This window comes from Ictalurus furcatus, chromosome 9, assembly GCF_023375685.1.
Source record: "Ictalurus furcatus strain D&B chromosome 9, Billie_1.0, whole genome shotgun sequence".
Taxonomy (NCBI): domain Eukaryota; kingdom Metazoa; phylum Chordata; class Actinopteri; order Siluriformes; family Ictaluridae; genus Ictalurus; species Ictalurus furcatus.
Window position 1 is genome coordinate 1677034 of NC_071263.1, and position 27967 is coordinate 1705000.

Below are 27967 nucleotides of genomic sequence, written 5' to 3' on the forward strand. Positions count from 1 at the left end.
TACTGTATTAAAGATAATGTTCAGGGGTTTAAGTTACACAATTCATAGCTTCGGTATCTTCTGAGTTTGTGGATTAACTCGAGTCTTCAATTTATTATCTTGTGGCCACTGCTTATACGATGTACGAGAAGTTTTTTTAGTGTTCACCTTCTCCTCTCTGGGGTTTCGGTCCAGGTCTAAATGAACGAGAGTGCGGTTGAGCTTCAGGGCCAGAGCGAAAGCCATCAGGCCTCCGGTGAGCACGAGGTTCTTCCTCACATCCAGAGTTTGGAGGAACCGAGACTCAGCCAGGAACTCAGCCAACACCACGGCACCTGGAACGAGCGCCGAACGCCAAACGCCAAACGAGAGTCACTGGAAGTACAAGCTAAGGTATTGAAAATAACACAAAATGAACTAGGAAAGTGGACGATCCTCACATACCCTCACTTGTTATTCCCACTGAAGCCAGGCTGAGTCGTGTCACAGAGCGATTACTGATGAGAGCCTCCTTCAGCGTGTGCATCCCTCTGTCCTTTAGGTCATTAGCGCTAAGGTCCAACGTTTCCAGTGTTCTCAACAAAGGCTAAGAGATGAATTAAAGCAATCGGTCAGACACCGTTTTCCCCAATTTAACCCAAATATACCAGCGCAGACAAAACATCTTAGCGCTCTCTCGTTTATTTTTGTACCGGTGCTACACGGCGAACGTACCTAACCCGATAAAACTGTCTAATAACACCATTTGCACATCGTAACACGCGCTAGGATCGCTAAACACGTCACAGATATTTGAACCTATGTGACGGAACGGCTCAAAACTAGAACACGCAGTACACGCGAGCATCATCGCCGGGCCGATTTAGTTCTAAATTGCACTGACATTAAGAGGACATCAAAGCGATAGGACACGTTTACGTGACGTCGCAGGGCGTACAGTTTGTAGCAGGTTGACGCCGCGTCCACGGCCTGGTCCGCGATTAATTAAAGCGGCAGTATGAAACACGGCCCGACGTCGTGAAGGACGTTATACATGAAGGGATTCCACAAACGTCATGGGCGTAAAAAAACATGATTTAATTAGCGTCTACTGACATGAGCCAGGCTCCATCATCTGACCGACTAACCCATTTATCCCTTCTGCTCTCGCCTCCTTTTAAAGGCGACCCGGAATAAAGAAATGCAAAAAAAAAAAGAAAAAAAGGAGAGGTTAATAACAGCCCTTCCTGTGTCATATTCGACACGACCAGCCATTGCACTAATTATATTCATTATGGTCGCATGGATGTCTACTTATCCTTCTTAATGACACAGCGCATGGAAAAGCCCACTAAACACATATCTATTATTTAATCAAACTGTTCTTATTTAGCGCAGGCGAAATGGAACGAGCCAGCTTTATTTTTGGCCTGGATGGATTCGCGGCGAACGTGCCAGCGGCCGAGAGGAGACAAAAGCGGCCCTTTAATTTGTACCCTTTTGATTTGGATCGCCATTCAAATGACAAAAAGGTACAGTTTATTCTGACAATCAGAGCTACTAAAGGGGAATGGATATTATTAAGGATTACACATAAGCCATCCTGTGAGGAAAAGACAGACGTTTTCTTTTTGTTCCCAGTTCTTTTTCTGCCGTTCTGTCAAACTCTATCGGAGACAAAAGAATCCAGGAGCTGTCACGGAGATGTTCAAGAACTTTCTCTATTTAAAAAAAAAAAAAAAAAGATTTGTAAGGAACTTGAACCTATTAAGGTTGCTGACTATAATTGTGCAAATGACTAAACTAATTATGCGCAGACATGGCACAGCTTGAAGAACAATCTTTATGGTCACAGTGTTGAAATAAATATCAGCCGAAGCAAATTATTGCTGGATCATCCCATGCTGTGGCATAATAAGCATGACGAGTTGGCTTGTTTTATTGAATTTAAAATAAAACAAGGTAAATAAATGAATCGATTCATTCATTAATACAAGGGAAGTTTGATTAAACGGATGTCCTTGTTTAATAACCAAATGTGTTATAATTGTGGTCTTGAATATTATTAATGATGCGTATTTGCCAATTTAGTTTAGCAATTTCCCAAATTATTATTATTATTATTATTATGTTTTTTTTGTTTTTTTTTCTACTAATGTCCCTATTTCAATTTCTTTAATTTACCATTTTCTTTAGTTTATGAATGTCTCTAATCCCAGTTTCTATAATTTCCTAATTTTCCCAAATTCTATATTTTTTAAAATCTCTATAGTTGACCAATTTCCCAATTTCTATTTCCCAATTTCTATAGTTTGCCAAGTTTCTAATTCCCAATTTCTGTAGTTTACCATTTTCCCAAATTCTATAATTTTTAAAATCTCTATAGTTTCCCAATTTCCCAATTTCTACTTCCCAATTTCTATTATTTCCCAATCTCTATAGTTTACCATTTTCCCAATTTCTATTTCACAATTTCTATTATTTCCCAATCTCTATAGTTTACCATTTTCCCAAATCCCAGTTTATATAGTTTACCATTTTCCCAATTCTCAAGTTCTATAGTTATACCATTTCCCCAAATTCTATAATTTTTAAAATCTCTACAGTTTCCCAATTTCCCAATTTCTATTTCACAATTTCTATTATTTCCCAATCTCTATAGTTTACCATTTTCCCCAAATCCCAGTTTATATAGTTGACCATTTTCCCAATTCTCAAGTTCTATAGTTATACCATTTTCCCAATTTCTATCATTTTTAAAATCTCTATAGTTTCCCAATTTCCATTTCCCAATTTCTATAATTTCCCAGTCTCTATAGTTTACCAAGTTTCTAATTCCCAATTTCTGTAGTTTACCATTTCCCCAAATTCTATAATTTTAAAAATCTCTACAGTTTCCCAATTTCCCAAATTCTATTTCCCAATTTCTATTATTTCCCAATCTCTATAGTTTACCATTTTCCCCAAATCCCAGTTTATATAGTTGACCATTTTCCCAATTCTCAAGTTCTATAGTTATACCATTTTCCCAATTTCTATCAATTTTAAAATCTCTATAGTTTCCCAATTTCCATTTCCCAATTTCTATAATTTCCCAGTCTCTATAGTTTACCAAGTTTCTAATTCCCAATTTCTGTAGCTTACCATTTTCCCCAAATTCTCTAATTTTTAAAATCTCTACAGTTTCCCAATTTCCCAATTTCTAGTTCACATTTTCCATTATTTCCCAATCTCTATACTTGACCATTTTCCCAAATCCCATTTTCTATAGTTTACCATTTTCCCAATTCCCAATTTCTAGAATTTATAAAGAGGTACCAAGTAACCAAACTAGCTGAAAACACAGCTGTTAATATTGTGTAGTATTTAAAAGAGCTGGTTTTTACACTGCTGCTTTAATTTCTTTTTTTAGCCGTTGCATTTGTCTGGAAAATTGGGGCATAATGTATTAACATATTACGCACTTCATCAGACTAATTGGCAAACGGTGCTGCATAAAAGCGTTCTTAATGAACACGCAGTGCAACTCACCAGAACACTTCCGAGATGAGTCATGCCGCGGTGAGTAATCTGGTTGTTATGCAGCACTAATGTTCTTAAACCAGCCTTCTGAACTCTCAGACCATCACAGAGCTCCTCAAGACCTGCAGCATGAGAATGGAAAGTGTTTGGGAACTGAATGCAACATGACTGTGTTATTAAAGCTTAGACATCTGAGGTAAGTATTTATGTAGGTCCAGTTCGGGACAAAGAAACGTCCGTACCCGAGTCAGATATGGCGTTATTGCTGAGGTCGAGGGTTCGGAGAGTGCGGTTGTATTTGAGAAGCTCTCCTAACTGCATGGAGTCGTGGAAGCTGCTGAGCTCGTTGTCACACAGGTAGAGTTCCTGCAGAGCGATGTTCTTCTTTAGAGAGCAAACTCCGAAGAACAAAAGGGAAATAATCTTAACACGTGGAGCCGCTAGGACATACTGTTGTCAAATATCGACATGTAAAGGGAGGACCTTTAACTATTAGGATGTAAGTATGAGGGGGAAAAAAATACAGACCCCTGAAAAAACAAACAAACAAACAAACAAACAAAAAAAACAGATGGAATTTCAGAATAAAACTGACAGATTTTCTAGTCTTTACTGTTTACTATCACTGCGGTCATCATCGTAATCAACATCATTTTGTGTCCTTTCAGAACAGGGACCCCTTTCTGGGCTTTTTGTCCGTGGCCCCACACAGTCCTGCTGTTCGGATCAATGCGGCAGATCCGATCAGACCCTTTTGGTCGCATGCCGAATGCCAGCATGGCCATCACACACAGCAGGAAGTGAATAGTGGGATCGTTGGATTGATCGGACAGACTCCACTGTGCGAGCTAGCAAGTCCCTTAATCAGGGACGCGCCCGATCGATGGCGATGATCATCAGCTGGGCATTCTACTGAGAAGCACGGGGGGCGCCGGCACGGCACCAAAATATCAAACAGATCCAGGCTTTGCTTAGAGAAACGGAGCAGGATGTGCCGCTCGAGTCCTCCCGCTCATTTAAGGTCCTCTCACACTGCTCTCGCTAATGGACCGTGTCCAGAGCAGCTCTCGCTCTTCTCCGCTGAGACATTACTGCGATCAAACAGGTGCGTCTCAGCTCGATGTGGACGTTAAGTCAAAGGGACAAGGGCTTGACAAGTGTACATGCAAGAAAAGCTTAAGAACGAGCGATAACTACGTTGACCGAGAAGTTAATAGTAGCGACTGAACTTCTTCAAAATCTTCTTAGCCCTTTAAACCCATCTGAACTTCTCCTCCAATACACTCGGAGGTTCTCTTCTTCGCCGTCCTTTAGACCCTAAACCGGCGCTCACCAACCCTCTTCCGTGAGATCTACAGTACCGTCCCAACCAAAATCGAACACGCCCGTTTTAGCTGATCAAGAACTTCTTAAGGCGACGATCAGATGGTCAGGTGGGCACGGTTATGCTTGGAGCTGAAGTCTTCAGGAAGGTAGATCTCCAGGAAGAAAGCCATAACACTTGCAAAACAAGTCAGTTCCTGTTACTGCTTACATTATAGCAGCGATAAACAGGCATTCCCTCACCGGCCTCTCGTTTTTTTTCTACTTCCTGTTCACGTTAATGAGACAAAAAAAACAGTGCTTGTCATGTGACCAAAAAACAATGGGTATATATATATATTATACAGTGGGTCATGATGATGATGCATCTCCAGAGCACTCAGTAGTCGGTGAATCGAGTCTTCTTTCGGACTGCCGTCCAACACAGTGCTCTGTATAGTACGGAACAGCGTATACAGGAAATGAGTAAATGAAAGAGCCGTTTCAGACACAGTGAGAGTTTCGGTTAACTAGTTATGCCTTGTTGCACCTAACAACACTTCCACTAGTCGTAGCCAAGTATTACATTCTTAAAGGAGCTAATATTACTGTTACAGTGGGCGCTCACAGCGAGCTGGCCGCAGAGGCTCACACACGGATCGGTGCAACAGCGTGTAAACTGACAGGCAGAAGATTAGGACATCTAATCCTGGCCGAGTCTGACTGTTAGGGTCACGGGGCCAAAATCTGCCACTCCTCTCGCTGTTCTTCTTCATCTGTTCCTGCTGGCCGAGGCCGCGTACATACAATGCTTACACACATACACATACACACACACACACACACACACACAAACCTTATCCCAGGCCTATTACCTAGCCAGCAGGAGCAGGAATACACACAATAGAGAGTCAGAGGCCATTATTTGAACAGCGATTATTTAACAGTTATGATTCAATTTAGTGCAATCCTCTTCTAATAGGAGAAGATCAGTAACGCTCCCCGTAAATCCTATATTTAGAAGACATTATCAATACAATCCCTCCAGGAGGTTGCCATTTTTTTTTTTTTCAAAATCACCGCAGATTTTCCCGCAGATTTGGGTCGAGGCGCGTCACGTGACGTCGTCGCGACGCGCGTTCGGCCAAAAGCCCTCGTCGATTCACGTGCGTCAGGCAATTCCGTGCAAATTTTGGAGAAAAAACCCCCCAAAACGCAGCATGATACATTTATATGATACCGTACAGTATAGCATACATATATAATGCCTAAAATATTCATATTTATTTATTCGATTGCTCATGAACCGTTATATTTGCGTGCGTACATGCAACACTTTGTAAAGTCTGCGAATACGATACATGTATATGACATCATTAATGCCAGTATGTGATGCCAGAATGAAGCATTCGGGGGTGTGCTATTCCAGGAAAATAATCAACGACTGCAGTGAGGTGTGACGCGTAATCAACTGTATATGACAGTTATGGAAGGAGTCTCCAGTGTCAGGGTATTTGTTTTGTATTGACGTCCAATGAGGAAACAAAGAGAGGATGACGGGGGAACTGTTTAAACTTGCTAGAACTTTAGCGATAACAGGAACTGGCTTGTTTCGCGGACGTAGAATGAAAACGTACTTTTTTTTTAACGCATTTTGTTAGTTCCGTCGTGTGTGTGTGTGTGTGTGTGTGTGTGTGTGTAGGACGAGCATACCGAGTGTGAAGAGCGGCTTCCCGCTCAGTCCGGCGTTTTCAAGGTGCAGTACTGTCAGTCTGCTGCTAAGGAGGGCTCTCGACAGGGCCTGTGCAGGATAATCCTCTATGGGGATGTTACAGGCGTCCAACCTCCACAAGCATCCGCTCTATAGACGTAGAAAAAAGTGAAAGAGGGGGAAAAAAAACAAAACAAGACAGAGCGGCTTCGTTCTTCCTTCCTTACTGTGGCCTGGCCTCTCCATCTTCCCCCTTTTTCATCCCAGCGCAACCTGTCTGAAAGAGCCGAAACGTCAAAAAGTAGAAAAACAACCCATGACAGGACGACGCCGTAGATCTGGCGGCCATCGTTAGGCTCCATCCCCTTAGTCCACAGCTTCAAAAGTGTCCAGATTTTTTCTCCCCCACCCCCATACCTTTCTTTTGTTGTTGATGGAAACGTGATTGATCTACTATAATACCGCCTAAGAGCACGCCTTTGGTTTGACCGTCAAAGTCCGCAGAACCGCGAGGGCGTAGCTCGTCTGTCTTTCATCTAGAGACGCCGCTAATTGAACATAATATCGCCGTGAACTAAAGTGAAGTGTAATGATAGCCATTAAAATCAAAGTGTGAATACAGCAATATCCTGCGGTGCGAATATTTTCGTCTCTGATGCACGATAATTCATTACTTCCACTGCACTTTGAATACAAATCAGATCAGAGGATGGAGTGCGAGAGTGCAGAGAAGGCATTGAAAACTAGCTCTGCGCCTTCTGACTTGTAAATCAGCACAAAGACCAAATTACATGTCTTATTTTTCATTAAAACTGTGTTAAATATTTATATAAAAAAAATACTAGATTAAGTGGAGCAGGTCGGCAATGTCACATAGGGAGGAAAAGAAACGAAAAAAAGGGCCGGGACATTGTGGGAAATCAGTCAGTCACAGTACTACTGCTCCTGAACTGTAGCTAGTGCACTTAACGTTGCCATGAAGATCATTCTCATCACTTAAAAATAATCTTTCTCTCTTTTCTTTTATTACAAACTATTAAAATCAGAACACCTCGACACCTTTTACCCCGCGTCACAAATACCAGGGTTTAATTAACGCACATGAATATGCAATTTGGATATCCCCCCCGTGTCCTCCTGCCATCTTAATTAGCTTAATGTTACTATTAGCTAAGTTAACGACAAGCGAGTAAATCAGCTTGCATTTGTGACACGTTTACATCAGCCGTTTATATCGCATTAGCGAAAGCAAAATAGTGTAAAAATAAATAAATAAATAAATAAAATAATTTCACATGAGCATAACACGTAAGATTTTGTCCATCGCAAATGATTAGCTAGGTTAGCATACAGGTCGATTTGGCTAGCTGGCTGTAGCTAGACTTTGCGTTTACGTTTTTGTCTACAACATGTTTTAGGTCATAATTGTGTATTTAGTGCCGTGTTAGCCCCGAAACAAATCAAAAATAATCTATAGAGTATAGAATTAGCTGCCCCGCCCCAAATGAATGCGAATGAAGCGAACTAATACGCATTTGCTAAGCAACTTAGCTAGTTAGCTTGGCTTTCCGTAGCCTATTATTTCCCATCATCGTCCTAACGTTGTGTAAACATGGCTTACTGTATACACATGCTGACACGAGAGTGCTTGATTTCTAACGTTGTGTGCTTGAAAATTGTGGCCGGACTTAAAGCGAGCTCCAAAATTATTGGCACCCTTGGTAAATATGGGTTTAGAAATGGCATTTATGCTTACACTCATGCTGAAAACGTGCATTTATTGTCTTGTGTGACTTGTATTTTGTACACTGTGCACATAACAGCTCTGACTTTTCTGCTGTAAAGTCACTGAGTAATGAGATTGGAGAAATGTGAATGACAGAATCTCTCATATATCTCATATATATTTATACACATATATATATAATCCGTCCGTCCGTCATTTCCGCACCTGTACGAGTAAACGTGAGAGGGCCTGCCATCCTGAGACTCCCATAGTCGTATTCGAGGACACGTCCAAGTGCGTGGCTGATTCGTAGTAAGAAATCATATCCAGTAGTGCCGAGGCTCCCTGGAGAAAGAAGGATAATGACTGTTTTATTCCTCAGATACCACAGCAGTTTTAAGAAAAAAAAACAAAAGCCAAAAAACACGGCTTGTCATGTTACATCGAAACGTAAACTCCTCCTGAAGATGGCGGAAAGTTACAGCTTTAATAATGAGTCTTTAATTTCACAGCACAGTGAAATTCTTTTCTTCGCATACAGCATGCCAGGAAGTTGGCGTCAGAGCACAGGGTACGCCCATGATACGGCGCCCCCTGGAGCAGAGAGGGTTAAGGGTTAAGGGTCTTGCTCAAGGGCCCAACAGTGGCAGCTTGGCAGTGCTGGGGGTTCAACCCCCGACCTTCCGATCAGTAACCCCAGAGCCTTAACCGCCAAGCCACCCCTGCCCCACTGCTACAGCGCTGACACTGGAGACTCCTTCTAAAAATGTTGTCTAAGTTGTTACTATAGAAACACAAGCGCTTCGCCTTCTGACCAAGAAGTACTATAGCGGACTTACATTTTCCTCGAGCTCCGCCCCCCGCAGGTTGATCAGATTAAACCGGACAGACTTCAGAATCTCCTCCAGCGACTCGCACGAGCGATAATCCAAACGAACGCCTGGGGGAGGAAATATCGAAAGAGGGACAATCGGAATAAACAACGGAAACAGCCAGCAGTACTCGGAGTCGTGAAATCGGTATATGAAAAGCGACACGCTCATCCCGGAGCCGGCGACAAACACTTTGAATTCGGCGTCTTCACAGATGTCACTTGGTGGTTGGTGTTCATTAAGGAGCAAAGGAACGTTCGACACGGACGCGATCACGATCACGTCCCGCCACGCAGAGGAGAATCAAAGTCATTTTTCAGGAACTTTTATTTTTTCCCCCCCAAACAAAGCCTAGAGAAACACTTTGATGGTCACAGCGGTGAATCTTTATTGGACCCCCATCCCCTCATAAACTCTTATCTTCGTGGTCGGGGAGAAGCCAGATCTCTCACAGCCATGTGCTGGAGAGATGATAATTTATTCATCATTAGCATAATCATTTGTGGAATTTTTTTTTCTCGAAATATTTTTGTTAACAATAATCACTTAAGTGCTCCCTACATAGGGGGATCTGAAATCCCATTTTTCTAATCCCCTCTGCCGTTCTCTGATAATGACACCACGTCTCTGAGTCAAGATGTCATCAGTGTATGACAGGGAGCAGGAAGCTGCGAGGCGCTGACCGGCGTTTAAATCTGCCATCCGCTCATATCGATATCAATAACCGCTGTTCCCCTCATCAAAGGGACTGTGGTTTAATCCGAGCCCTGCAGGATCCGGGTGCAGATTTCAATTAAGAGGCTTGACGAAGTTTCTGATGCTATCTCGGTACGCGAGATTTGGGTCCAGTCCCGCGTGACGGGATCAACGGAAAATGGCCGACGATGAAGCCTCCGGAACGAGCAAACAAACGTGGAATAAAAAAAAAAATCGACAGCAAAAAATAAACGACGGTAATGTCCTCCGGCAGGTGTTGTAATCCTGGTTAGGAGGCTCGGAGCAGGCCTGATCTCCTCATTACTGTTTGCTATATCCATATTTGTCTGTGGAAATTACATTGCTGATATAAATCCTCTCCTACGTTCGGCACTAAACTCTACAGGTTTGGTTTAAACGCTACACATTTCGTGTGCACTTATGGCTGAAGTGCACACATTATGGTTGGGTATTTCTAATAAACGTCGGCACGTCATCGCACATGAATACAGTATTCGGAAAGAACGCTTACAAATATATATATATATATATATATATGTACGGATCGCAGACGCTCTGTTTCCTGTTGTTGTTGGGGTGTTTTTTTTTTTTGGAAAGTTTGACAGGAAGTTTCACAAGGCATCTGGTTGAGACCCGAGCTAGAACAAAGACCACATACATTAACATGAATCCTTAGTATCTGCCCGGTCAGGGTCGTGGTGCTTTAAATTACGCTACTAGTTTGTTTACGTTTTGGGAAATCAAACATTCAAGAACAAATCAAGTCCGATTGAAGCCACACCCACTAAATATACAGATTCGGATAGGAAGGATACGGAGACAGATGACGTCGTCGAGTAACACATTTCATATTGAAGCTGTTCAATTCATGGGAGCGAAGTTCAAAGTGATATTACAGTCTCTATGGTATTATATATTACGATAAAATATCAAAACAGGGATTTGATCAGATCGAATAAACTGGTGTGGGAGCAGAGTGCATGAGAGCACTAGGACCAGGAAGTGAAGGAATAAATGAATAGAAATCATGAATATGAACCGGTTCTTTATTCCTCGGATTGAATTAGAGTGATTATGCTATTTTAGGCATAATACGTTGCTTACAACATTAAAAAAAAAAAATCAATTTACTCACCCTGGAGATCAAGGCATCTGGCTCTGTTACTCAAGCAGGTGATTTCCTGCAGGACAGACAGACAGACAGACAGACAGATAGATATGATTTGAAGGTTCATACATTTTCACACTTAAAAAGCAAATTACGCCTCGCTTTACCGTCATTGCAAATGTTCCATATTAATTAAAGCAGGCTTTATTAATTAGAAACAGCTGGTCATCTGTTGACGCATTAATTAGCCCCGTTGTTCTCTGTGCACGAATCTAATCTGACTGCATCTGAATGAAAGTGACGGAAATGGTCTTCGTCTAATAAGCACTCCGCCAAACCTGAGAGCGGAACCAGACTTAAAATGAAAAATCAAATAAAGCGTGTGAGGGATGTACAGTAGGTATACGTGAGTGGAGGTGGTACACTGGTTTGTGGGGGTGTTGGGGGGGATGGGAGGGGGGATTGGTTTCTTTAAGCATTCGCATCCAGAGCAACTACAGGATTCCCGAGCGGTAACGATCTCTGTTATTCAATACGGCTTTATTCGCCGAAGACAGAAACAGAAATCGTGGGCAAAAAACTATTAAAAAAAACAACGAAACAAACACAATCTCGTGTTTGGGAATCATCACGTCCATTTCATACGTGATTGTGAGTTGTGTGAAACAGAATTTTTTTTGTATCTAAAAAAAATCACGTGAAAATAGATTCATTTTGTGTAAAAATCACATGAATCACATGAAAAAAACGAATGAATCGTGTGTATCAATGATTAATGTGACATTTGTAAAAAAAAAAATAATAAAAAAAGAATCGTACAAATCACGTGAAAAATGAATCATGTAAACATTACGTTTGAAAATAAATGAAACATGAGTAAAAAGAAAATCGCATGAAATGACATAAAAAATGAATCGTGTGTTACAAATGAATCGTGTACAAAATGTATTAATCGTATATAAATATAAAAGAATCATGCGAACATAATTGAATCATTTGTAAAAAAAAAAAAAATACAATGAAAATTCAGTTTACATGAGAAAAACAATGGTGTAAAAATCACATGTGGAAGTAAATGAATCGATGTAAATATAAAAGAATCATGTGACCCAAATTGAATCATTTGTAAAAAATCACAGGAAAATGAAATTAATTGTGTGTAAAAAAAAAAAAAGAAAAAAAAAAAAAAGAATTGTGTAAAGTTTACGTGAGAAGAACAATGGTGTCAAAATCACATGTGGAAATAAATGAATCGTGTAAACATTAAAGAATCGTGTGAACCTAATTGAATCATTTGTAAAAATCACATGAAAATAAAATGAATCGTGTACAAAATTTATCAATCATATATAAATATAAAAGAATCATGTGAACATAATTGAATCATTTGTAAAAAAAAAAAAATACAATGAAAATTAAACGAATCACGTAAAATTTACATGAGAAAAACAATGGTGTAAAAATCACATGTGGAAGTAAATGAATCGATGTAAATATAAAAGAATCATGTCACCCAAACTGAATCGTTTGTAAAAATCACATGAAAATAAAATTAACTGTGTGTAAAAAAAATAAAAAGAAAAAGAATTGATATAAAGTTTACGTGAGGAAAAACAATGGTGTCAAAATCACATGTGGAAATAAATGAATCGTGTAAACATAAAAGAATCATGTGAACCTAACTGAATCATTTGTAAAAATCACATGAAAATATAATGAATCGTGTGCAACCAAACAAACCAATCATGTAAGATTTACAGGTGAGAAAAACAATGGTGTAAAAATCACACATGGAAATAAATGAATCCTATGTAAGTATAAAAGAATCATGTGAACATTACTGAATCATTTGTAAAAACAAATAAACAAACAAACAAAAACATAAAATTAAAATGAATCCTGTAATATTTACGTGAGAAAAACAATGGGGTAAAAAAATCACATGTGGAAATAAATAATCACGTGTAAGAATCATGTGAAAATAAAAACACATGCAGTTTCAAACATAACATGAAGAAAACCCACATGTGAATCATGTGAATCAAGTGAGTCAAATTCATGTGACCCTTCAGTAAGTGGAAAAAAAAAAAAAAATTCAAATTCATTTCAAATATCAAAAATGCTGTAATACTGTATTATTGATGAAGACCTCTGTACTGCAGCCGTTTATCTAGCAGACAGACAGCAGATGGCTCTGAGCAGCTCGTAGGTATCGGGCTGATCAAGGTCCTGGATCAATCTGCTCTAAACATTACCAACATGTCTGATTGCAGCGTGTGTGTGTTAGGAGGAAAACAAATGGAGCTTGTGAACGCTCCCCGAGTCTCGACAGCGATGACTCCGAGCTCTGCATTTGAACCTTTTTTTTTTTTGTCTGATGCTTTTCATCTTAATAAACGTGGAGCGACATCCCGCGCTGCGTGCTGCTGCAAATAAAAATGGACACGTGCCAAACGTGGCGATGTGTCAGGAGGGAGAGGACAAAACGGCGAGACAAAACGTGTGGGACGCGGCTTATCAGTGAGACTTTGACTTTGACACAAACCATCTCTGATGCATTTCTCATTCTTCTCGAAAAGAGCCATATTTATTTATTTATTTCGTTTTTTTTGGTGGTGGTTTTGCATTAACGACGTTTTTTTTTTTTTTTTTCCTTGTCGTATTAATTAGTCGAATTTTTTTTTCTGAATTTACAGGAAAAGCTCACAGGGGTTAGAAATCGCTTGCACATTTTCCTTTCAGCATCTTTTCTGCAATAAAGGATAAATTATTTAAAATAACACGACCTTTTATCTCACACCCTTTGAAGGCAGCAAATTAAAAATGCAAATGGAGGTGCTAATTAATATGCAAATATATTCATTCCCAGTTAACAATTAGCAATTAAACCCGCAGTGTCTAGAAAGAGCACGGACAAAATGGGTAACTTAATTTATGATTAAAAAATTAAAAACATACCCCAAAATTTTAATGGACTATATATAAAAAATTTTTAAAAAACGGTGCCCACGTCTCGCTCTTTGTCTCAAAAAGTGGACAAAAGGACATATTGTTAAAATGCATAGAGAATGTGCAGATTAGACGTGTGAAAGGACGTGCAAGAGGAATAAACATGTCTCCTTCGTGCCCGAGGAGACTTTAATCAGGAAATCAGGACGGTCCATGATGCGCATTAAAGTTTAAATGTGTGGAAGTTATTTATACTCTGTGTTTAGATATGAGTGAATTTTCTCGGCGTGATGAAACGAGGACGCTTCAGATCAGACAGGAAGAAGCGTTCTGATTAAGAGAGAGGAGAGTACAGTGTGTATGAGAACTAGAGCAATATGTGAGGTATCGAACACTTTTATAGGAAAATAATCAACGACAGAGCTAGCTAAAGTCACCATCCGGAATTTGATTATTTACAAATGTAAAGTCTTTGATTCTTCTTGCTGTAGCAATTTGCCAATGATTAGAATTTTTCGTTTTGTTTATGGAACCACACATTGTACTTTTTATCCTTTTACAGCTAGATTTGATGTCATGGAAGTCAGTTCCTGTTATCACTTACAGTGTGTTATGGCAGCTATAAACAGCCGCTGCGTTACGAGCGTCCGCTGTTCCTCTCGCTTATAAAGTTAATAAGATCAAAAGAAACACACAGTGTGTCATGAGAAAATGATTCATTGTTTTACTCATGATTCATTTTTTCATGTGATGGTCCATACGATTCATTTATTTACTCATGATTCACTTTTTCACGTGATGGTCCATACGATTCATTTATTTACTCATGATTCACTTTTTCACGTGATGTTCCATACGATTCATTTATTTACTCATGATTCACTTTTTCACGTGATGTTCCATACGATTCATTTATTTACTCATGATTCATTTTTTCACGTGATGTTCCATACAATTAATTTATTTACTCATGATTCATTTTTTCACGTGATGTTAGATAGGATTCATTTATTTACTCATGATTCATTTTTTCACGTGATGTTCCATACGATTCATTGATTTACTCATGATTCACTTTTTCACGTGATGTTCCATACAATTAATTTATTTACTCATGATTCATTTTTTCACGTGATGTTAGATAGGATTCATTTATTTACTCATGATTCATTTTTTCACGTGATGTTCCATGCGATTCATTTATTTACTCATGATTCATTTCTTCACGTAATGTTCCATACGATTCATTTATTTACTCATGATTCATTTTCGCACGTGATGTTCCATACGATTCATTGATTTACTCATGATTCACTTTTTCACGTGACGTTCCATGCGATTCATTGATTTACTCATGATTCACTTTTTCACGTGACGTTCCATACGATTCATTTATTTACCCATGATTCATTTTCTCACGTGACGTTCCATGCGATTCATTGATTTACTCATGATTCACTTTTTCACGTGATGTTCCATATGATTCATTTCTTTACTCATGATTCATTTTCGCACGTGATGTTCCATACGATTCATTTATTTACTCATGATTCATTTTTTTCTTTTCATTTTTTTACATGTGATTTTTCACATGATTCATTTATGATTTAAAAAAAAAAACAACTCAAAATGTAAACTCGTCTATCTTGAATTTTATTCTTACAATTTATGGTTTTATGATCAGGTAACATATTGGTGAGAGATGATATGCCTGAGATTATGGAAAGAAATAACACAAGCCTGTAATGAATGAATCAAAGCACATAGTGTCAGCTGAAAATGAGGATAATAACTATAATAATAATGATAGTGGCGGTAATAATAATAATAATAATAATAATAATAATAATAATAATAATAATAAGCCTATTAGGCTCATAGCCCTCAGGTTCATTATTGTTCCCTTCACTCTTATGAAGATGTAACCAAACGCAGCGCTGTTTTATCCTCTTACGGCATCTCAAAGCAAAGTGAAAGCCCACGGGTGCGATAAAAGCTTTAAATAGTTTCCTCCAGGGGCCGTCCTGCCTGAAAATACCTAATTTGAAAAATTTGCTCTTTAAGCCGCGAGTTCCATTTTGCATAGCCTTATTAGGAATTCAGCAAAATATCTCTGCTGCTTAGCTACACAGTTTTTTTTCCCCCTGTTATTTTTTCTTCTTCTTTTGGGGTCGGACCACCTACATTTGTTTAAACGCACCCTGTGCTCATTAGCACCTCAGAGCTAATACTGAGCGTGCGCTTCATGTAAGTACCGCTAAGTCTCTCATTTTCTGCAAATAATTCCCCTTGATCTAATCGTCAATTTATGCAGAGGGGAAAACGATGCTCTTAACATGGCTGGTCAAAGGGAAAAGGAGTGAGCGCACGCTCTGAATTATGCATCCATGCTTGAGTGAGTGTGTGTGTGTGTGTGTGTGTGTGTGTGTGTGTGTGTGTGTGTGTGTTTGATTCTCTTTTTACTTTACTGTCTTGTTGAGCCTGAAGTTTGGTAAGCAGGAGCATTAGCTGGACCGGGGCTGAGCCCAGATTCTTCTCCGTGCATTTTTTTCCAGCTCAGTTATTAGCCTAAGTTTTGTTTTATGGATGCGAAGGTAACTCAGCTGTCAATGCATGACATGATCGGACCGGACGGATAAGATATACAACTTTTAACTAGGCTAGATTGGTGTCGCTAGCCTTGGGGGGAGGGGGGCAGAGCTAAGCTATCATTGTATGGGTTTAGCTGCTACAGTGCAATGTAAAGTTTATGATTAATTATTAAATACAGTAACACTATTAACGGAAAATCTTTTTTATTTTTCATTTTCAGAGATTTATTTACTTAGGATTCATTTTTTTTCTCCATGTGATTTTCCATATGATTCACTTACATACTCATGATTCATTTCTCCACGTGATTTTCCATATGATTCATTTACACACTCATGATTCATTTCTCCACGTGATTTTCCATATGATTCATTTACACACTCATGATTCATTTCTCCACGTGATTTTCCATATGATTCATTTACACACTCATGATTCATTTCTCCACGTGATTTTCCATATGATTCATTTACACACTCATGATTCATTTCTCCACGTGATTTTCCATATGATTCATTTACACACTCATGATTCATTTCGCCACGTGATTTTCCATATGATTCATTTACACACTCATGATTCATTTCTCCACGTGATTTTCCATATGATTCATTTACACACTCATGATTCATTTCTCCACGTGATTTTCCATATGATTCATTTACATACTCATGATTCATTTCTCCACGTGATTTTCCATATGATTCATTTACATACTCGTGATTCATTTCGCCACGTGATTTTCCATATGATTCATTTACATACTCATGATTCATTTCTCCACGTGATTTTCCATATAATTAATTCACTTACTCATGATTCATTTTTCCACATGTGATTTTCCATATTATTCATTTACATACTCATGATTAATTTCTCCACGTGATTTTCCATATGATTCATTTACATACTCATGATTCATTTCTCCACGTGATTTTCCATATGATTCATTTACATACTCATGATTCATTTTTCCACGTGATTTTCCATATGATTCATTTACATACTCATGATACATTTCTCCACGTGATTTTCCATATGATTCATTTACATACTCATGATTCATTTCTCCACTTGATTTTCCATATGATTCATTTCTCCATGTGATTTTCCATATAATTCATTCACTTACTCATGATTCATTTTTCCACATGTGATTTTCCATATGATTCATTTTATTTACTTATGATTCTTTTTTTTATCCATGTAATTTTCCATATGATTCATTTACATACTCATGATTCATTGTTCCACATGTGAGTTTCCATATGATTCATTTTATTTACTTGAGATTCATTCATTTACTTATGATTCTTTTTTTTTTCACGAGATTTTTTCACGATTTTTTTCCCTCACAATTCATTTAACACGTGATTTAAAAAAAAAAAAACATGATTGATTTACTTTTGCGTTATTCCTTTCATTTCTCATGATTCATTTTTTTCATGAGACGTGATTACCTTTGCACGATTCTTTTTTTCCCTCATGGTTCATTATTTTCGCATGTGATTTTTCATATGATTCATTTACTTACTCATGATTCTATTTTTCCCCCACATGATTCATTTATTTACTTGTGATTCATTTACTCACTCACGATTCATTTTTCACGTGATTTTATTGCATGATTTATTTACTTTTTTTTTTTTAAATATAGTTTACATGATCCATTTACTTACCCATGATTAATTTTTCACAATACATTTATTTCCACATGCTTCATTTTTCCACATGATTCCTTTTGTCACATGCGATGTTTACACATGATTTTGTTGAATTTCACCTGTTTATAGTTCATGTGCTTTCACTTTTTGAATATGATTTTTTTTTTTTTTCCCACATCTTGTGGAAATGATGTTATCTGAGCCGTGATGTAATTAAAAAGAATAGCGGTGGATTAATTCTTTGTGTTTTTATGATCTGGAAAAGGTTACTTCTATCTCATGATACGTATTCACATCATATTTCATCACATCATGTCATGGGAGTTCACGTGGTCAATTTTAGGGCATTTTTATTTGTGCTCTCGATCGCATATCACTGGATGTGAATTGTATGTGATTTGCATTTCAAATAAAGCGTGAATCTTCTGTACCTTTATTTGGTCCAGAGTCTTGGGATGGGGTGCGACTTTGTGCTTTATGCAGCTCTGCTCGTAGGCCAAAATGATATCTGTCAAGGTTCGACGGTCGCCTAAAATAGAAGTGAGAAATAAAAGGCTCAACGAACAACAACAACAACAGCCTTTCATTCCTTACCCACTAATCCCGTGTTTATTGTGTCTTAATGAGCGCTCTACAATTAGCCCTACTGATGAAAGCGCATTTTAAAAATGTTTTCTTCCTTTTTTTTTCCACCTAATACACTTCTCTGTGCTTCATTAACGCAAGGTAAATGCATTCAGGGCGTCTCGCAGACATGATAAACTCCTGATTTACCAGCAATTCCAAAACAAAGACAGAAAAGAAACTTTTAGCAGAAGTACAGAGGCAGATATGTGTGTGTGTGTGTGTGTGGGTGTGTGTGTGTGACGGTTTTACATCACACAAATCCTGGACTTTAATTAACATTCATATTATTAATCCCTCTCTTTCAGAACATCTAGGTCACTGCCGGATGAGCTGCTGAAATTCTTTTTATCGTGTTTGTGAAAACTGAGATGTAACAGGAGGGAACTAGATAGGTGAAGTTCGGCACAACAAACTTTGATGTTGGCTTGACAAATCCAGTCTGAAAGTTTCGGAAGCCTGAAGATAGTTTCAAGTTGACAGAAAGAAAGAAAGAAAGAAAAGAAACGGTGACAGACAAACAGACAGACAGACAGACAGACAGACAGACAGGTGCTGGTAGAAAGATGATAAATAGAGTGATACAAGTAGACAGATGGAGAGAGTGTTATTAGTCGAAAGACAGAAGGAGTGAGAGAGTGATACAGTTAGATTGATAGAAAGAAGTATAGAGGGAGAGAGTGTGTATGTGCTTCTGATAGAGAGATAATTAGATAGATAGATAGATAGACAGATAGACAGAGTGCCAATACTTGTGGAGCTGATTAGATAGATAGATAGATAGATAGATAGATAGACAGACAGACAGATGGACGGATAGATAGATAGATAGATAGATAGATAGATAGAGTGCCAATACTTGTGGAGCTGATTAGATAGATAGATAGATAGATAGACAGACAGACAGATGGACGGATAGATAGATAGATAGATAGATAGATAGAGTGCCAATACTTGTGGAGCTGATTAGATAGATAGATAGATGGATAGATAGATAGATAGAGTGCCAATACTTGTGGAGCTGATTAGATAGATAGATAGATAGATAGATAGACAGACAGAGGGACGGATAGATAGATAGATAGATAGATAGATAGATAGATAGATAGGGTGCCAATACTTGTGGAGCTGATTAGATAGATAGATAGATAGATAGATAGATAGGGTGCCAATACTTGTGGAGCTGATTAGATAGATAGATAGATAGATAGATAGATAGATAGACAGACAGACAGACGGACGGATAAATAGATAGATAGATAGACAGACAGACAGACAGATAGATAGATAGGGTGCCAATACTTGTGGAGCTGATTAGATAGATAGATAGATAGACAGACAGACAGACGGACGAATAGATAGATAGATAGATAGATAGATTGATTACAACAAAGAATACAACAAAGAATACAACAAACTGTGGTATAATATATGATGATGATGATGATGATGATGATGATGATGATGATGGATTTATTACCATCCTGCCGTGTGTCCTTGCTCTCTGCAAATCCCGAAACCATCTCCTCATCCGGAGGAAACGAGACACGCTTCTCCCCTCGGCTCTTTTCTCCGAGCAGACGTGTCACTTCCTCTTCCTCAGCATGGCCGCTCATCGTCATCACTCCTGCTGATAGGATGTTAGCAGCTTCACTCGATCGATTTGAATCCGTCCTGCAACATGGGAAGTCATTACTGACAGTTCGGGTCCACGAGAGCAGCTACACGTCCAGTTCCACCTTGCAGTCCCCTTTGTAGAGTCGGTTCCGCGGTGGATCCGGGGCAGTCAGGTGGCACATGGAAACCAGAAACCTGAGCTCGAAGCATTGACAAAGCTGCTACAGGACGCCACGCCGTCAATAATGAATGAGCCGAGCGCTTCGTGAAGCTCCGCGTAGTTCAGCGTCGAATATGCACGGTTTTTTTTTAAAAATGTGACGCAAGATACGACCTGGAACCAAGAGAACCAAACTGTGGATACTGAACCATGATTCATTTATTTCCACATCATAAATCAAGCTAATGCATTTTTTTTCACTTCACTATACGCCGAGGAAAAGCATGCGGTCCTGAAACAAACCATGTTTCGTAAAAATTACTTTACAAAATTTTAAATAAATAAATAAATAACAAACAAACAGAGGAAATCCCAAAAACGTGAGTGAGTTAACGAGGACTGTCGGCTACATGAACGACACGGTTTATTTTACAGCTAGAGTCCGCTTAAAAAGAATTCACAAATCAGACCCTTTCATTTATACCACTAAGTATAAGAGTTTCACTGTTTTCTGACAGACAAATGGGTCAAATATTAAAAAGCCAGTCAACAAAACATATCCTGTATAAACATTTTTTTTTATTTTTAAAAAAGAGACAACTAGGAATCATATTTAGGTCCATTGAATATCTGTAGTGTTTGGAAAATTATTTACAATTATTAATAACAAATTAAACATGACAAATGACTCATAAGACGCTCATTTTGAACACTTTATATCACGAAAGAGCGGGAGAGATCATAAAAACTACACATCCCAGCTCACATTGCGCCAAACAGGAAGTTACGTCTTCCAGTGTTGCCCAATTAGGTGCGTCGTCTTACTTCCGGGTTGAGAGTTGTGCGGGAAGTTTGGAGCTGCTAAGCGCTTGTGTTCGGTAACTAGTGTTGTGTACAGGTTTGTGATGTTTTGTACTTGCTTATGGATAAATATTTGAAATCATATTTGTATTTACACACGGGTTTTGTTATGTAACTTTGTTTAAAGTATGAGGTTAGGCATGTCTTATTTTAAAGGCGAGGGTGTTCATTACGTTGCTAGCATAACATTGTTAGCTTAGTAAGCTAACGTAAACCGACTTGAGAAAAACAAGTATCGCATGCGTGGACTTTACTTCAAATAAATATATATATATCATGTTTAATACTTATCATGCTTTCTACGAGCAAGGAAGGAACCGCGAGCTTGATCTGACTGCCATAGCTTGAATGCTAATGGTAGAAGGAACGTGAAACGACGTTTATATACGTATTAATTAAATCTGCTCTCTATGCTAAGAGGTTGGCAATCGTTATATCGCGAGATTTCACGAGATTTCGCTTTGCTGCGCTATATTCTACCCACGCAGTGTTGCCGACTCCTGTCACGAGAATGTAGCGCGTTTAAAGGTGCAATAGTCGATTTTTAAAGTTGCTTATTTGTACAAATAATCTGCGAAGTATGTATAACATGATTAAAAAATAATGGTTTAAGCCGTGACGTCAAAGACAAAAGTATTATTTGGCTGAAAAAAACCCATTTGTTAAACTGACTACCAGGCCGGAAGATTTGTTTGTGTTTGAATGGGCCTACTTTGGGGGCGGAGCTTGGTACATGGGCGTGGAAATTATCATGATAATTTGCATAGCAACGTCTGTTACATGTAGAATAGAACAGTTCTGAGTTTTTATCAGAATAGAAAGTAATTAAGGAATGAAACATCACAAGTGCGTGCTGTTCGACGAAATTGATCCACACAGTTTATTCCAGAAGTGTTTTTGTTCCGCTTACACCACTGCAATTTGCCAACAATGACAGTTTTTCATTTATTAATTCAAGATCCGTCCTACTAGCAGCTATAAACAGTCATTCTCTTGCCATCCATCTATTTCTCTCTCACTCTCTCTCTCTCTCTCTAGAAAGTTAATTAGACAAAAAAAAAAACAAAATGAAAACCAAACACATCTTTTCATGTTACGGAGAAACGTAAACTCTTCTGTCCTGAAGACTTTACTCCGGTGGAAAAACGACTAACCGTTACACGGCGCTGACACTGGCGGCTCCTTCCCTACACGTTCGATAAATGTCTCCTTATGGAGCACTCTGTAATATATAACGTTTATGTGTTTGTCTTTGTTAAATAAGAACGCTTTTAAAAAATATCTGTTCATCAGTCTTAGCTCATGCAAAGCGTCGAAGCTGTACGAGTCCCCGTGAACGAGCTGTTACTATAGAAACGATACGTTGTTAGAATGAGCGTGTTAATAGTAGTCTGTGATTTGCAGCTGGACTACTCTCAGAGCTGCTGTTAGAGTGAATGAATCGATAATAACCGTACCGTGCGCAAATGCCATTCAGAGCTGATAATCTGTACGTGTGTTTAATATTCGATGTAAACGAGCAGGTTCAGATGCCACCCAAAACCAAGGCGGCCGGTAAAGCTAAAGGGCCGGCGAAGAGAAAGCTGGCCGAGGAGTTCCCGCCCGGAGAGGTTCTGACGGACACGGCGAAGAAAAGCTGGAAGCTCGGCACTCCTGTCGGTCAGGGAGGCTTTGGCCTGTTGTATCTGGGTAAGAGTCTCTGCATCCTTCAGTGCTCTCGTGAGACGTGATCACGTTATTATCCAGACAATAACGAAACATTTCATCTTCTCCGCATCCAGCGAGCGACGACACGTCGAAGGCCGTCAGAGCCGACGCACCTTACGTCGTCAAAGTGGTAAGCATTGACACTTCCATTCCAGCCAGAGTGCTTATTCTGTGCATGTCTGATAGCATGTTATAGCATATTTTCCCTCCCAAGAACATCTGTACCCTGGAAGTACAAGCAGCTTGTTGGCCTTCGTTAGACCTGCTTGAAGTGCCTACAGGACGTTCTGTTATAGGAAACTAATCAACGACCATGTGGTGTGATGACATGGAGTTAACGTTCTCACTGAGTTATATATAACAGCACGTCCTGTAGGGTTTTATTCCGCTTACACGCCAGAAATTTAGCACTGATGTTAAAAAAATGTTTTATTTATTTATTTATTTATTAATTACACCACAGTGCTGTTGAATTCTCAGTTCTGATTGGTCAGAAGGTGCTGATTAATTTTCCCTGATAGTAGTTCCGGCTGTAATTTCGAACCGCTGGTTCATAATCACTCAAACACGTTATGGTTTCTATAGTAACAGCGCATTCGCACATCGAGAGAAAGTTTTCTTGTCAACACAGCGAGTTGAGATTTACTCAACTGCTTCTTTCTACTGTAAGTCTGACTTGCTGTTAAATCTGTTTGGTTGTTTGTCTTTTTATTTATTTCTTTATATATATGTATTTTTTTTTTTTTTTTACCCCCCTCCCTGTAGGAGCCGAGCGATAACGGCCCTCTCTTCTCCGAGCTGAAGTTTTACATGCGAGCCGCCAAACCTGATCTGAGTACGCTCTCCTGCCTCCCAACACACCCTCTCAGGCTGTGATTTACTCTCATCGAGGAAAAAGAGCTAGTCCCTTAATTAAAGAAAGTTCCAAGCTCAGAGTTTCATCCTCGTCGAGAAGCACAAACACAGACTGGGTTCCGCCTTCGGTGCTACTTCTGGTCGCCCCGATGTCACGGCAATACCTTTTATTTAATAACAACCCAAATGTCACCTTCCCTTGACAATTAACTGTTATATTACTAAGCAATGCTCATGGTTTATTCATTAGGATATTGTGACGTTGGTAAATATTTGTCCCGCTAGTAGATTAGCTCGCGGCTGCCACTCTGCCGTCCCTGCGGGATTCTACCCTTATATTATTTTGAGTAGCAGCAAGTTTGTGTTTGTGCCTCATCACATGATTTTGCATGCAGTATGACTTTAACTCCCAGAATGCTGATCTCATGAGAAGCCGTATTGCGATTTCTTGATTTTTAAAAAAAAATATATATATGTATGTAGGTATGTGTATATATATATGTATATTTGTTTAAAGCCGTTCCTGACTTTGTTTCAGTCGGCGCTTGGATAAAGTCCCGGAAACTGAAATACTTAGGGGTGCCAAAATATTGGGGCTCAGGACTTCACGAGAAAGGAGGAAAGAGGTGAGTTGAATGCTGCGTGACTGCCGCTTTTCTCTCATCACAATGCACCGAGGAATTAACGACAGGCGGTGATGTGACGTTTCAGGTACAGGTTCATGGTCATGGACCGATTCGGAACGGATCTGCAGAAGAAGTTCGAAGAAGGCGGCAAGAGATTTCCCCGGAAATTGGTTCTTCAGCTTGGCCTTAGACTTGTAAGTTGTTGTAAGAATGCTTGGACCAAAAAACCCCAGCAATTAATCAGCCAGCTCACCTCTGTCGTAACCCCTAACACCTACCGACCAGGGAGAATGAAGGCTAACACGTGCTTCCTCAGAAACACGTGAAGTCACACGTCAAACTGCTCCGTATCACGCTCTGAGGAAAGCGCTATCCGGCCTCTTCCGCATACGTGAGCTCACAGACACCCGTGATTGGCTAGTGCCGCTGTGATTGACCGGCGAGACGCGGTACGCCACCCTTCCCTCCTAGAGAGCATGGCCAATTTATAATTTTTTTTTTTTTTCCCCCTGAAATGTAGAGGCATATATCCTCATGTAATATCAGAGTGCAAAGAAAAGTTTCACCTTTTTTAACAAAGGTTTGGTTCTCAAATTGGTTCGGGTTTAACAAGCTCTCTCTCTTCAACAATTTTAGGAGAGGCAACTAAAATCTATCTTGTGATGCGGGTTAATTTATATAAAATGTTCACAAACCATTTGGAAAAAGTACCTTAATGTAATTGATGATTAATAAATTTATATATATATATATATATCGCCATATAGATCTACAAAAATAAAAGTAAATGTATTTTTTTTCTAATCATGAAACGAATGACTAAATTTTACTAAATGTAATATTGACTCATTTTCCTCGATAAATAACCGACCGAGTGTAATTTTTTTCTCGTATGTTTAACTGGGGTCTCATCTCGTTTTAGGTCACATTTATGCAGAGAATATAGCAAATTCTACAGGGTTCACAAACTTTCAAGCAGCATTGTTATTTGTGATTTTTAAAACCATTCATCACTCCCGTAGCAGTAACCTATTTTTACCTAACGACTTCCATCTGTCTTCTCTCCAGCTCGACATCCTCGAGTACATCCACGACCACGAATACGTCCACGCCGATATCAAAGCCTCCAACCTCCTACTCTCCCACAAGAACCCCAATCAGGTCGGTTCTGCTTTCCGCTCGCGTCGTCACAGGTCCGTACGGTAAGCGGAAACGTTTAGGAGACAGATTAGCGTTCGCCGCTGGAACTAGGGATTTCTTCTGGCATGTGGCGTTCTGTCCTCGTTTCTCTCCAGCGTAAACGGGAATCGTGTAGCACAAACCTGTCAGAGGCGAGCGGAGATCTGGTGCCGTTTGCTTTATTTTATTTATTTATTTTTGCCAAAAATTCAAGTACAACGACTTTTCAAACAGCTTTAATGTGATCATAAGGTGTATGATTTCCCCCGTATTTTCTAGGTTCATGACAGGTAATCCTAATTAAATCCATGTATGCGCCATGTAAGTTGCGTGATGCTACCAGCACCATGCTTCACTGCTTTTGCACGGTGGGCTATTTTGTGTTGATTTATTAAGTATAAACCCACTTATGGGACATATAATCCTAATTAAGTCCATTTTCGATTGAAGTTGTTAATGCAACAAAGAGACAAAGGTTTGGGGAGAGAGAGAGTGTGTGTGTGTGTGTGTGTGGGTGTGTGGGTGTTTATACCCCGACTTTTGCCGTAGACACGAAAATACAGTTACATCTGTGAAGCGTTATTCTTACACCAAATCTCTGCCACACTCTCTCTTTTTTTTTTTTTTTGCCTTCCCTTAATGAGACATTATTTAAGCTTTTCACGCTTTAGCGTGCAAACAGTCGATATTAAATGACTGCTGAGACGAGTCTGAAGCAAATAAAAGGAGGGGGTCGGCTGAGGCCCGGCCAAACATTTAATTTAGAGATTAATAATGTATCAGCAGTGTATTATTAAACCTCGATTTTTAAAACTAGGATTTTAAAAGTGGCCTCCTGGGATTAGTGGCTCAGTGCTGCTGATTTTTTATTTATTTATTTATTTATTTTCATTTCTTTCTTTCTTTTTCTTTTTTTTTTTTAACATCGCTAATTTATCCTTCTGAAGTTGTACGCGTGCGTTTGTTCATTTCGTGTCAGGTTTACTTGGTGGATTACGGACTGGCCTACAGATACTCGCCCGAAGGTGTGCCGAAGGAATACAAAGAGGACCCAAAGAGATGCCACGACGGGACCATCGAGTTCACCAGCATCGATGCACATCAGGGAGTTTGTGCGTATATCCTTATCGAGTCTTTCATTAATAAAGACGGATAAACTATACGTCTATTAGCTCTCCGACAGGGCAAGAGTGTGCTGTTTTGGTTGCCAGGAACCCGAATCGACTAGTTTTGCTCAAGTCATGCTTTTTTCCACAGCTCCCTCCAGAAGAGGCGATCTTGAAATCCTGGGTTACTGCATGATCCAGTGGCTGTGCAGCCGTCTGCCCTGGGAGGATAAACTTCAGGACCCGGTTTACGTCAGAGAATCGAAAATACGGTGGGTTTAAAGTTCTCACTGGGTCCTAACGGTTCCCAGACCAGGCCAGAGTGACTGACAGGTCCAGGATGTAATCTTGTTGATGTATTTATTGACTTTAATAGCACACCTAGGCTGGGGTTTAGGGACAAAAAAAAAAAAGATGGGCTTTGAAATCCTTTAGCTAATCTAGCTCGGTAACTTTTCGTCATGGTCAGATCATTGTTGTCATGGTGATATTATATGTTGTGTACCGTTAAATAAGTAAGTAAATCACTGAGAATATGACTATGCTAATTCAGATATGCTGAAATCCAGTCGTGACAAATACAAGCTAGTTTTCTCAGCATCTAGCCAGCTATTTGTCCCAGCGTCTAGGCAGCTATTTGTCCCAGCGTCTAGGCAGCTATTTGTCCCAGCGTCTAGGCAGCTATTTGTCCCAGCGTCTAGGCAGCTATTTGTCCCAGCGTCTAGGCAGCTATTTGTCCCAGCGTCTAGGCAGCTATTTGTCCCAGCGTCTAGGCAGCTATTTGTCTCAGCGTCTAGGCAGCTATTTGTCTCAGCGTCTGGCCAGCTATTTGTCCCAGCGTCTGGCCAGCTATTTGTCTCAGCGTCTGGCCAGCTATTTGTCTCAGCGTCTGGCCAGCTATTTGTCTCAGCGTCTGGCCAGCTATTTGTCCCAGCGTCTGGCCAGCTATTTGTCCCAGCGTCTGGCCAGCTATTTGTCCCAGCGTCTGGCCAGCTATTTGTCCCAGCGTCTGGCCAGCTATTTGTCCCAGCGTCTAGGCAGCTATTTGTCCCAGCGTCTAGGCAGCTATTTGTCCCAGCGTCTAGGCAGCTATTTGTCTCAGCGTCTGGCC

General features: G+C 39.5%; 2 protein-coding genes across 3 annotated transcripts in view; one reads left to right on the forward strand and one right to left on the reverse strand.

Moving 5' to 3' along the window:
• Positions 1–22980, reverse strand: si:dkey-288a3.2 (protein phosphatase 1 regulatory subunit 37). The gene is made up of 10 exons (XM_053632506.1): positions 20226–22980; positions 18553–18650; positions 10944–10989; positions 9059–9159; positions 8445–8564; positions 6496–6643; positions 3723–3878; positions 3490–3602; positions 424–565; positions 1–314 (listed from the first exon to the last, which is right to left on the reverse strand). The coding sequence occupies exons 1-10, from the start codon at positions 20365–20367 to the stop codon at positions 43–45; spliced, it is 1338 nt and encodes a 445-aa protein (XP_053488481.1). The 5' UTR covers positions 20368–22980; the 3' UTR covers positions 1–42.
• Positions 21348–27967, forward strand: part of vrk1 (VRK serine/threonine kinase 1) — a 12595-nt gene continuing 5975 nt past the window's right edge. For both annotated transcript variants that reach the window (XR_008386738.1, XM_053632499.1), the window contains exons 1-9: positions 21348–21420; positions 22907–23072; positions 23165–23220; positions 23856–23925; positions 24484–24571; positions 24657–24765; positions 25640–25732; positions 26730–26862; positions 27008–27128. Coding sequence is in view for 1 of the 2 variants with exons in the window: in XM_053632499.1 (XP_053488474.1) it covers positions 22913–23072; positions 23165–23220; positions 23856–23925; positions 24484–24571; positions 24657–24765; positions 25640–25732; positions 26730–26862; positions 27008–27128 (830 nt within the window). In the remaining variant the exon portion in view is untranslated. The remainder of the gene's footprint in view (positions 21421–22906; positions 23073–23164; positions 23221–23855; positions 23926–24483; positions 24572–24656; positions 24766–25639; positions 25733–26729; positions 26863–27007; positions 27129–27967) is intronic.

Excerpts from the sequence above, each read along its gene's own strand:
- si:dkey-288a3.2 (XM_053632506.1), bottom strand. The coding sequence starts at position 20,367 with ATGACGATGAGCGGCCATGCTGAGGAAGAGGAAGTGACACGTCTGCTC. Across the intron at positions 18,651-20,225 it reads CAAGGACACACGGCAGGATG|GCGACCGTCGAACCTTGACA; the intron begins GTAATAAATCCA and ends CTTCTATTTTAG. Across the intron at positions 8,565-9,058 it reads GGGCGGAGCTCGAGGAAAAT|GGAGCCTCGGCACTACTGGA; the intron begins GTAAGTCCGCTA and ends TTCTTTCTCCAG.